The 11,774-nt window shown below is 39.8% G+C and overlaps 1 protein-coding gene across 1 annotated transcript in view; it reads right to left on the bottom strand.

Moving 5' to 3' along the window:
* The window catches only part of cdk5rap2 (CDK5 regulatory subunit associated protein 2), a 32,818-nt gene extending 21,044 nt beyond the window's left edge, over positions 1 to 11,774 (bottom strand). The window contains exons 1-9 of the mRNA XM_030743070.1: positions 11,570 to 11,774; positions 8,712 to 8,767; positions 3,770 to 3,831; positions 2,933 to 3,043; positions 2,486 to 2,562; positions 2,215 to 2,338; positions 1,771 to 1,949; positions 1,531 to 1,678; positions 1,313 to 1,366 (exon numbers count right to left, since the gene is read on the bottom strand). Of these exons, the coding sequence (XP_030598930.1) occupies positions 1,313 to 1,366; positions 1,531 to 1,678; positions 1,771 to 1,949; positions 2,215 to 2,338; positions 2,486 to 2,562; positions 2,933 to 3,043; positions 3,770 to 3,831; positions 8,712 to 8,767; positions 11,570 to 11,622 (864 nt within the window). The 5' untranslated portion in view covers positions 11,623 to 11,774. The remainder of the gene's footprint in view (positions 1 to 1,312; positions 1,367 to 1,530; positions 1,679 to 1,770; positions 1,950 to 2,214; positions 2,339 to 2,485; positions 2,563 to 2,932; positions 3,044 to 3,769; positions 3,832 to 8,711; positions 8,768 to 11,569) is intronic.

The following is an 11,774-nucleotide window of genomic DNA, read 5'->3' on the forward strand; positions in this document are numbered from 1 at the left end:
CATCAGCCAATCACACTGATAGTCGATCCTTCCTGGCAGTACATGGAAGAATCCGCTTTAAGATTACAGAGGACTTTCTGCTGTTTTGCAATATTTCACTACATCTGTATCCTGAAGAGGCCAATGTCAAGCAACCTCTGTAAACACAGCCTTGCAAAATCCATCACAATACACAGCACATTCAATTGTTTAGCCACATCTCATGAACACCTCTTGTTATGAACACCGCTTACTAAAGAAAGAAAGCCAATAACAACCCTCGGAGGAACATCTACAGGCAGCAAACTAATCTTGCCTTAACCCTATGACCCGAGTCTTACGCCAAGGTCTAAAGAGGAACCGTGGACACTGCCCAGCAAACAGCTTTCTATTTTAAACGTCAGCAACGCAGTACTATTACCAACAGCCAGCATGGGAACACATTCTCTCTATGCAATGACTATTTCTAAATGGATAAAATATAAACTACATTTGATATTTAACATTTAGAAAACATTAAAGACAGCACTTTACCAAACTACACAAACAGGCTTTTTTCCTGTGCTCCAAAGAGGTTTTAACTAAAGTAAAAGGAAACTCATCAGCATTATATATTTTTGTTTTTAGCCAAGCCTGTAAATTAGGGTTTATTTCTTCAAGCATAATTTGCATTTTTGTTAGTGAAATTATCAGAAATAACAGTGAAATGCATACATATCTGTCAAACACAAATTGAGAAATATAAACAAATGAAGAGATATGAAAACAGATACATATAACAGCATCTGTGAGTTTGAATGAATGACTGTTATATAAATTAACTTTCAGTGTGTGACGTACCGGCTCCAACAAAGCAAAAAAAAAAAAAATTACTGCTTTAAAAAAATCTTCTGGTTTGACAAGACAGAAACAAGTAGGGAAAAAATATATATACTTTTGGCAGCTCCTTTATTTTCCAAAGGGTTGCCACAGCAGATGGATCTATATATTTTGATTTGGCACAGATTTTTACACCAGATGCCCCTCCTGATGCAACCCTCGCGTTTATTCAGGGTTAGAACCAGCACTTGTACTACACTGGCTTGTGACCTGAGGCTAGGTTTCAAACCACGGGACTTCAGTAAGTAAGGCAAATTTGTTGACCATTACACCAGGGCCACAGGAACAAGAACAAAAGTTCAAAAACGACTTAAGAAAAATTAAAAAAGAAAAAGAAACTTAAGGACAAAAGGGAAAAAAAACCTTTTTTATTTTTTTAATTTTTCTTAAGTCGTAAGGTAGTAAGTTTAATGACATGTCAGTTTTAGAGCGACTGTATCAAAACAGCACCAACCTGATGGTCCGGCTGTGTTCTGTCTCGCTCTCTGTGAAGCTCGTCCCTCAGTGCCTGGAAAACAGTTGAAACACATTTTTAAAAAAAGGCTGTTATTAAGAGGCTGGAAGTGACAAAAACTGAATAGATGAACAAAACCTGTAAACAACTGAACTCTGACGTACCACTGAGAGAAACCTCTTATATTTCACATCTTTATGAACATGTAAAATTCACACCTTAAGCTCTTGATCCTTCTCAGCTATAAGATCAGATAGCTGTTTAACACTGTCAGCAGATGGAGCATCTGTCTGCTGGTCTGCATTGTTTCTCTGATGGATCACAGCTTCCTGGTTCTTTAAAGTGATCTTCAGCTGCTCAATGATACTGGAATGAGTAGAAAATATAGAAGGGTTTTTTCTACAAAAATATACCTTTTGTATATACACACTGTCTGTATTTATTTTCTTTGTCCCTACTTGTCTTTCTCCTGCAGAGCCTGCTGCAGATCTTGGATGGGACTGGGGACCGGAACAGTGGTTAAGGTGCTAGGTGGACCCAGGGCTTGGATCTGCTTCTCCATGTTTATATTCTTAAGTTTCTCCTGCTCAGCGATGGCTGCCATCTTTTCAACCTCTTCCTCTGCTGTACGTAAACACTGACATGATGCAAAAAACACCAAAAAATAAATAAAAAAATCAAAGTGAAGCAAATGAAACTAACAATACATGTGGACACAATTTGGTTAATATGAGCGTTCAACCAAACAACATATGCACAGTAAACAGCAATATCAGGATTTTTGAGAACAAGATACAGCATATTATTAGGGATGAAAATGATTGCTCCCAGGGAGTATAGTAAAGCAATTTATTACCTGCGGCAAATAAGTATTTGAAAATTAGCGTTATAATGTCACTCACATGCTCTAGGTCAGCTATCCTCTTGTTAAATGCATCTCTGAGTGCATCCATCTCCCTCTGAGCTTGCTCTTTCACACGCTGGGGTTCTCCTGATTCTCGACCAGCCAGACTCTCCAGCGCTTTACTGAAAAACAATCACAGGCAAAATTTTGTTTGTCTGCCTGCATATTTTTAAACGCTGGGCTCAGATTAGCCCTTGCTGCCTTTTGTGTATGTCTGAACAGTCTGATATGTGACTTTATTAAAAACTGAATAAGAGAATGACACATACGATGCAGACACGAGTAACTCCTGTTTCTCTGCCAGCTCTCTCTTCATGGACTCCAACTCCACCTTCAGCTCAATATTCTACAAAAAGACAACATTTCAGTAAAAACCTCACATCTGGAGCCATCTCAAACACAAAAACAGGGATGGGAAGCTCTCTCTTCAAGTGTCTATATTAAGATGACATTCTTAAATGACACTTTGGGCTCAAGTGCTCACTCAAACAAAGCTGCCACAATAAAAAAAAAAAGTCAAGACTGCTGCTCTAAGATCAGAGATGTGGGATGCTGGTTGAATAAAATCCAGCTGCTGTTGCTCATGTTGTGATCTCATTTAGTACTTGTGGGGAAACACTTAGTCACTTAGTCAAAACTTTGCAGGGAGTGGTGTCAGATATATGTAACACATTCAGAGTAATGTGCATTTTGTAATACTCAGATAAATACAACACCGTTCTGAATATGTCCTCAGTGGAGTCATCACATTTCTGCTGCATGCGCTCCTCCATGAAGTAAATGCGCAGCTTCAGGTTAAAATTCTCTTTCTTCAGAGCTGTGATTTGCTGGGGATCAATGTAAAAAATATTTATATACAGTTAGTCAATTGGACAAATAACATTTGCAATAAAAAGTTCCATTAAAATATTTTATTCTTCATCTGGCTCCAATTTAAATGGATGCAATTCCTTGATTTAGTTTAAATGAAAAGAAAAAAATAATTAGAGCCAAAGAAAAAATATGAGCCCTATACTGATGGATAAAAGCTGTTTACACGGTGAAAAGGGGCCATGTGCATAGTTATTTTTAAAATGCTTATGTGTGTGAAGTAGACTGTGCATCATTGTGCTCCGGGCTCAGAGCAGCATACATCTGGTAATGGGGGTTGGGTGGACAGTCCAAGGGAGGAGTCAGAAGTCTGAACCCCTTTGTAAACCTCTAATCATGCAGCCAGCCAGGCAGCACGAGCCCAAGATTTTCAAGCAAGCATTCCAATCAAATGCTGAAATATTGACTTCAGCCCACCTCAGTCCTCCTTCTCCTCCTCCTACACACAAACCTCATCATTAAATTTCCTTAAATGGTCAACATGGTTAAGTTTTCGGCAGACAGAGGATCAGGTTATTACCCCGTTTGTTGTGTAGGGGTAAAGTTGACTGCCTCATACAGAAAGCTTAGTGTTTGAAAGTATTAGTAAAAAGCTGTAAATACACAAATTACTGTAAGAAGACAGTACCGCTAGACAACCTATATGCAATATAGAGAACAGAAAGTTGTCAGAAATCACTCACGTTCTCATAGTCCTTCATGGTGAGAGCTTTAACAGGGGACATCTTGTCAGGGAAGGATGGAGCTGTAAAAGCAACAAGAAAGCAGTTTTACTAACACGAGTCACAACTGCAGGATGGGGTGCAGAGCTTAAAGAATAATTCACTCTCACTGCTTTCACATTTATCCTCACTCTGTTTATGTTGGAGAGATAAAAGAAAGAGAAAGGAGTCGTGCTTTTCACTGCACAGGCATCAGAGGCGGACGAGCTCCCTGAGAGCTGCCCTGTTTAGGCCGGCTGAAACAGCTTACAGATGATCGTGTAACACTAGTCAACAACAAATTTCACAACACAAATTCCTGATTCATCATTTGCTGCTGCTTGACAGGAAAGGCTCCATCACACATCACTCTTAAAATACTACTTGCTTGTTTATGCCTAAATTATTTCTAAATTTCAGAGAAAATGCTTTCATCCTTTGTTGCTTTCACTGTATGCTAGTGTATTCAACAGAAACATGGCTCTAGAGCTCTACAGTAGTATTTGCATATGTGCTGCGAATGTCTGACAGGCTGGTTTGGTCCCAACCTGATTCTCCTGACATTTTCTGGAGTTCATTCAAAAATATACTTCAGGATGATCATTATTTTCCTGGATTCTGCAATCCCAGCCTTCCTTTAAAAAAAATAAATCACAGCTAAAAGACTAATTTAAAGAATTAATATTTTTCTCTGTTGGCCGTTAGCTTTTTTTTTTTAATTAAATGAAGCAAATAAAACTCCTTCTTAAAATGTTAATGCACTGTTAACTTCATGAATTTATATTTTTTCTAATCAAATATTACTTGTTAAGTGCAGTGTGGGCATCCTTCTACTTCTAACAACCTTCACTCATTCATTTAATAGGCCTTAATAGATTTGTTATTAAGTTTAAGCAACTCCAAGACTCAATAAATTCTCTGACTCACAAGCCCTCAGCGAATATGGACTCCTCTAAAACTGATTGGAGATATGAAATGAAGTTAATTGATGCCTACATAGCAGGGGAAGGCTAAAAAAAGATACCAGAGTGCTTTCAACATGCAATTTCCTCTGTCTGAATTGTCACTAAGAAATGGCAGTTAAAGGGAACTCCGGGAGTGAAGAAAAGCTCTGGAAGATAAAAGCAGTCCTGAAAAAATAAAGACTTCTGGGCAGAAAGGACAAGCAAAACAATTTGGCCGCAGAACATATGTACAAGACACCTTTCTCTGCTCAGTGTCTTTGGATGGTTGATACTGTTTTCCGTGCCTCCCTCAGGTTTATTACTAACTGTAAAGTGCTGACGCCTTACTGTGACCTATAAGTTCGGGGTGGGGTGCCGATCTGCAGGTCCTGTCATTGGTACACTTTCATTTATAAGTCATTACCGTATTTTTCGGACTATACGTCGCTCCGGAGTATAGGTCGCACCAGCCAAAAAATGCATAATAAAGAAGAAAAAAACATATATAGGTCGCACTGGACTATAAGTCGCACTTTTTTGGGGGGGGGGGGTTGATAGAATCCGAGACTCAGAGCACAAATTCCATCTTGAACGGCAATTTAAAATAATAATGGATTAAAGAACAGGACGAACACGGTTACACCTACGTTATGCTAACGTAGCACATTCAGCTACATGATGCACAACGAACACGTGTTCGGTATTGTAACGTTGTAAACACACTTCCAAAGTCCGCGATATTCACAACAAAGGTCGTCTTTATTAACAGAAAAACGACTGCTGTAGGCCACAGCCACGCCAACCACAACTACAACAGCGGAACAGCAACACACACACAGGCAAGCTCTCGGTCTTTTTCTCTCTCTCCATGCTGCCTTCACGAACCTCCCGATCAGTCCGAAATCCCACAACATCAACACGCTCTCTAACTAAGAGAATCGCTACAGTATGTTAACGTAACATTAAGTTATTCAGATAACCATAGCATAAAGAACATACTAACAAGTTAACCAAACCATCAATCCATTGAATTCTTCATCCTCGGTGTCACTTCTAAACAATTCCGTACACTCCGTAGACGAAGCGCCGCTTCCTCTTCTGTGTCGCGTTAGTCAGACTTGTCGTCAGCTGCAGTTCCAATTATTCCAGCCTTTCTGAATCCCAACAGGATGGTTTGTCACTGAAGCCCATGTTTTCTTGATCCATCCAATGACTTCCAGGAAAGTTGGGTGGCGCATTCTCCCAGTTGCCGTTAAGCTGTGCTCTCCATCCATCATCCACTGCGCCCACAGGTTACGCAAGACTGCCTTAAAGCTGCAGTTCACGGAGATGTCAAGTGGCTGGAGTATTTTGGTTCATGTGTTATAAATGTCACATATACGTCGCTCCGGAGTATAGGTCGCACCCCCAGCCAAACTATGAAAAAAAGTGCGACTTATACTCCGGAAAATACGGTACTTGGACTACTACCTGTCTACATTTATGCTTTAGCTATACTAAGAAGTGATGCACCTCACTCATTCTGTTCTCAGAACTAGTTGCTGCTTTCTGTTCCATTTCCCCATGTAACAGGGAGGTACTGATTGTTAAATTGTTTTGTGCCTTTCAGCTCTTTTAGAGACTGTGTTTGAACAGAGAGCCAGTAAAAACTGATGTGACCTTCAGATAAACATTGGCCGTGGCCAAAGGCAAATGTCATCTCATTTATTTAGTCAACAAGGCTGATATCAATGTTCAGCCCATACCGGTGCATATTTAATTTGCAATGGTTTAGCTTGGAGTGCACTGTTCACATTTCACTGACTTTACTAGAGTTGATGCACCAACTACAACTACAAGGAAGAATTATTAAGGCTTTGGAAAGAAGTACAATGAACAGATGATAATGTTTTATAAACAGATTTTTGTGTATGAATGTGCAGAATCTGTAGGATTCTGCATGTAATGTTATCTCCAAACCATCAGCTATTGTCTCACAGTAAATTAGCTTTTTGATTAGATTATTTATAGTTTCTCTACATTGGTAAACAATGACCAGGGCAGGGAACAGGAAGGCTTCGACTTGATATCTGTTATCCAAATATCTGGCTACAGCGGAAGCCCCAAAACAGTGGCCACTGTCGCCAAAGGCCAAGTTAGCAGATAGCAGACAGATGGATTCCCAGACTGCCATAATCGCTAAAAGTATGTTTACATTAAAAAAAGGAGCATTTTGCCACTAGGAAGATTGCTTGAACAGAGAAAAGAATAGATTCCACTAAGTATCAGAAAACTCTGGATGCAAACATCATCCAATCAGTCAAGTCAAACTGAAAAGATAAAGTCAAACTGAAAAGATAATTATCTAACTGGACCTGTAACTTCAACATATACTCCCCTCCAAAAGTATTGGAACAGTGAGGCCAATCCCTTTATTTTTGCTGTAGACTGAAAACATTTGGGTTTGACATCAAAAGATGAATATGAGAAAAAATATCAACATCTCGGCTTTTATTTCCAGGTATTTACATCTGAAGGATCTCCCGATCAGTTTGGTTGCATCTTTCTTTAAATTGACAGACAAAATGTTTCTGTAGATTTCTGAGTTCACTGTACTGCTGCCATCATGCGTGACATCATCAGTGAAGATTAATGAGCCCGACCCAGAAGCAGCCATGCAAGCCCAAGACATGACATTACCTCCACTGTGTTTCACAGATGAGCTTGTATGTTTAGGATCATTAGCAAATCCTTTCTTTCTTCAAATTTTAGCCTTTCCATCATGTTGGTAAAGGTTCATCTTTGTCTCATCAGTCAATAAAACTTTGTCCCAGATTTTCTGAGGCTTGTCTCTGTATTTCTTGGTAAATTCCAGCCTGGCCTTCCTGTTCTTGCTAATTAGTGATTTGCATCTTTTGATGAAGCCTCTGTACTATTGTTCTTCTGGGAACAGTAGATTGTGATACCTTCACTCCTGCCCTCTGGAGGCTGTTGCTGATGTCACTAACAGTTGTTTTAGGGGCTTTCTTTACATCACTTACAATGTTTCTGTCATCAACTGCTGCTGTTATCCTTGGTCTACCTGTTCAACAGGTTATTTAGTACACCAGTGATGACTTTATTCTTCAGGACATTCCAAACGGTTGTACTGGCTATGGCCAATGTTTGTGCAATGGCTCTGATTGATTTTCCATCTTCTCTCAGCTTCACAATTGCTTGTTTTTCACCCACAGACAGCTCTCTGGTTTTCATGTTGGTTACTCCTCTAACTATAAACACACAGTCTGCACAGGCAAAACCCAAATCTGAAACTGAGTGTAGATATTCAGCACTATTTACTGTTTGAACAATCAATGTAGCAGGAGACACACGGGCCACAAAACACACCTGTCAGTCACATGTTCCAATACTTTTGCTCACAAGAAAAATGGGTGGCTTCAGCGAACAAGCTTCTATTTTCTGAACTGTCAGATCCAGATGTAAATGCCTGGAAATAAAAGCTGAGATGTTGATCTTTTGTCTCATATTAATAAAAAAATAGAAGCTTTTAATATCAAATCCAAATGTTTTCAGCTTACAGCAAAAATAAAGACACTGTCCTCACTGTTCCAAAATTTTTGGAGGGGAATAGTTAAGAATAGCTGTTCTATCCAATTGTCACAACACTGTGAGTGCTTGTGTGAGTCTGAGCATTTGAAAACAGACTTGACGAATGACCGCAGATGCTGACCTATTTCTATAAATTAGCTATTTACTGGCTTGTGTGCATGAATCTAGCTCTGTGTATATTTTTGGCATATATCAAGAACATGGCAAAAAAAAAAAAAAGTATAAATGGGATTAGCTTATTATTATCATCCAGCTAGTCCCGATCACAGCTTTGAAAACAAAACCGTGGGAGGTCACAGCAATGATTCAGCAGCGGTATTAATTAATACACATGGGAGACACACCTGAGCAAGAAAAAGAACAGCAGGCAGAACAAAAGAGTCTTACTGTACCTGACATGCTGTCTGTGGAAAATTCTCCAGCACCTATGGAGTCAGGCAGTCTGCAGCTGGGGACACAATCATTTGTTACTCATGCAACCTAGTTACTATGAATATTTGACTAAATATTACTGTTACGAGTCCACCACCATATTCAACAAAACAAACAACAAAAAATAATATTTAAAACATAAACAATAAGAAGAACAAAATCAAGCTTTACTCTTAAACAAGGTGAACACTGATTACTGTGTTTTTTGAAAAACACAAATTCAGGGTGTCTACACATTACTCACGCTGGCCAGTTCCACTGAGCCCTTAGGATGCTCCATAAATAGCTTAAGAATGACTCTCTGCTTCATTTACATCCACTCTGGCAGAGCTGCCTTTCAGTGTGTGTGTGTGTGTGTGTGTGTGTGTGTGTGAGAGAGAGAGAGACCATGTGCCAGTGGCAGCCTAGCGCTCATGTTCAGACATACAGAAGGAGAGGAAGACAGAGAAAGCAATGGACGGAGATGGCTTTCATTGGTACACAAGCGGAGCACTGTGGCTCTGATCAGCTAAGCGTCACACAGTGATGGGACGGTGGCGTCACTCACTGACACAGTACAATGCACCAAGCATCAGCAACACACATCTGGAACCGCCACAGCACATACCAATAACTATCACTTGCATAAACAAAAACATTAATTATTTGGGCCCAGGTTCATGTTCCTCCACCCTGGCCTTAATAAGAAGTTCAGCACTAAAAAACTTCCTCCTAAATCTCCCATCATTTAAAAACAGCTTCCCTGTTCAATTCCCCTGAGCTGATTCCAGCATAAAACTACAATTCCAGCATAAAACTACATTGGAACACATTTTAGATCCACTGAATGACATGTTAGATATTGCATCCTCTGCCTCTAATCAGATAAATATGACCTTAAGCATTTTGTCCAGGTTCAGTCCTTTTCCAGGCTTTCTGTGAATCTGGGGAGACTGAATGTCCCTGCTATAAATAGACTGTTTATTGCTTCTAAAGTATCAGACTGCAAACACAATGACACTGCTCTTTCCCATCCTTGTTTTGAGGCAGCATAAATGGGCACATTACAGTGAAGAAAAGAAGATACAGTCTCAACTGAAAATACTTATTTTTTAGAATAGCAAATTACAGTGGATGCAATTCAGCAACAAGAAAACAACATGACCAAACACTACTTGCTGAGGTGCACGTGCATGGATAGCAGGAACACAATATCGCTTCGCAAACACACTGAAGGTTGGTAAAACTCTGCTGACAATGATTGCATCACTGAGGTTTCACATGCCAAGCAAAAACCCCTTCCTGTGTAAACGCAGGGGAACGACTCTACAGCAACAGCACAAAGTTAAAAAACAAAAAACAAAAAAAAAAACATAAACATGTAAAACAACTTCCAAAGACAGCATCTCATTAAACTCTCCCAAAAAAGAATATAAGACATTAGAAATGGCCCATGTCAGTGTTTCTGACGGAGTATTGCTGCAGTTGTAGTAACCCCTCCAGCACCCAGTGGAAACAATGTAACAGCATGTAAACAGTGACTTCCTCTTTTTCTCACTTTGTTCAGCTGCTACTGACAAACACGAAGGCCGCTAAGCTCACAATATCACTTACAGTAATTATTAAAAAACAAACAAACGCAACATTAAGTCAGGTAAGGTAACAATTTCGAAACTAAAAGAGTAAAGTGAGTCGGGTTTCAGAATTACCCAACAAGTATTTCGCACACCACACATATCAGCTGACATCTTGAATTACTGAGGCACGCTGACCACCTGGATGAAAGCGTTTCAACCAAACACAACCTGGGCCAGCTCCTTAAAAAAGAAACTAACAAGGGGACACTATAGGCCTTAACGAAAAGCTGCTAGAACCAGCTTTCTAGAGGGGAAAAAAGGAAGCTATAAACAAGCTATGTTATTCAGCACTACCCAGGAAGAGCCCCGTTCAGCAAAGCTAATAATGAACGCTTCACCTACCACAATCACGCTCTTCTCCACGTAACGGAGAGCGGGAAAAGGAAAGAAAAATAAATATAAAACGTCAACTCCTCATTTTGTAGAAAGAGTGAGGGAGACGCTGCTGATACAGTCTGACAGTAGTTCTCATGATTTCCGCTTTCTTTCACTGTCTGCATGACAGCTTAACACGCCGACCTGTCACTCGCGGCAACATCAGGGCAACATCACAGCAACATCCACCGAGCTGAATGTGATTCGCAACGGTGTCAATACAGGGCATCTCTTCTGGAACAGTGTTTATAGCCCGCCAACTAAATGAAACTCACCCTGTTACTACCGTGTAGGTACGCATTTTGCGGACTTTAATGAAAGAACTTAAACGTTTATAAGAGGAATATTATCCAAACAGTGTGTCAATACTCCCGCAGACACAAAAGTAACCTAAAGTGGAAAAGGCTGTGTATATTGCAACTATCACAGCCATCACAATCATTAGCTTTTGTTTCTGTTTAACTGTGGGGCACATTTTGATTATCAAATCAATATTACAGGTTACTGCAACATGATAACATAATTTTACGTGTGCGTATGATCCCCTAAATCGGAGATGGCCTAAATGTTACTGCACCCAAATATAAAACATTTTTGGGTGTATTTCTTGTGAAACCTAAAGTAAGAAAAGCTATGCAAAATGCTATATATGCAGACGACTGTTAACTTACTTAATTCAGTAAAGTTATGTATCTAAAACAATACAACTCAAATGCTTCATAGCAGCTATGTAGTTTATGTAAAATACTGTTTTCGGATTAGCTAAAACATACAGCGATGCTCATGCATGCTAGCGTTAGCTCGCTAGCTTTTGTTGATCGTTTTACCTTCCGTTGATGTCAACGGGGAGCGTCACATCGTCCCCCACGACGGAATCCATAATAGTGGCTGACTTATTTTGTGTTCTCACCAGGACAATATATCATTTTACCAACTGCACGCAGTGTAAAGTTCAAAAAGCGGGACGGAATTCAAAATAGTCCAGGCTACCGCCATCATGATAAGGTAAACGTCACCATTGTGCACGTTGGA

The sequence above is a fragment of the Archocentrus centrarchus genome, chromosome 12 (assembly GCF_007364275.1).
Source record: "Archocentrus centrarchus isolate MPI-CPG fArcCen1 chromosome 12, fArcCen1, whole genome shotgun sequence".
Taxonomy (NCBI): domain Eukaryota; kingdom Metazoa; phylum Chordata; class Actinopteri; order Cichliformes; family Cichlidae; genus Archocentrus; species Archocentrus centrarchus.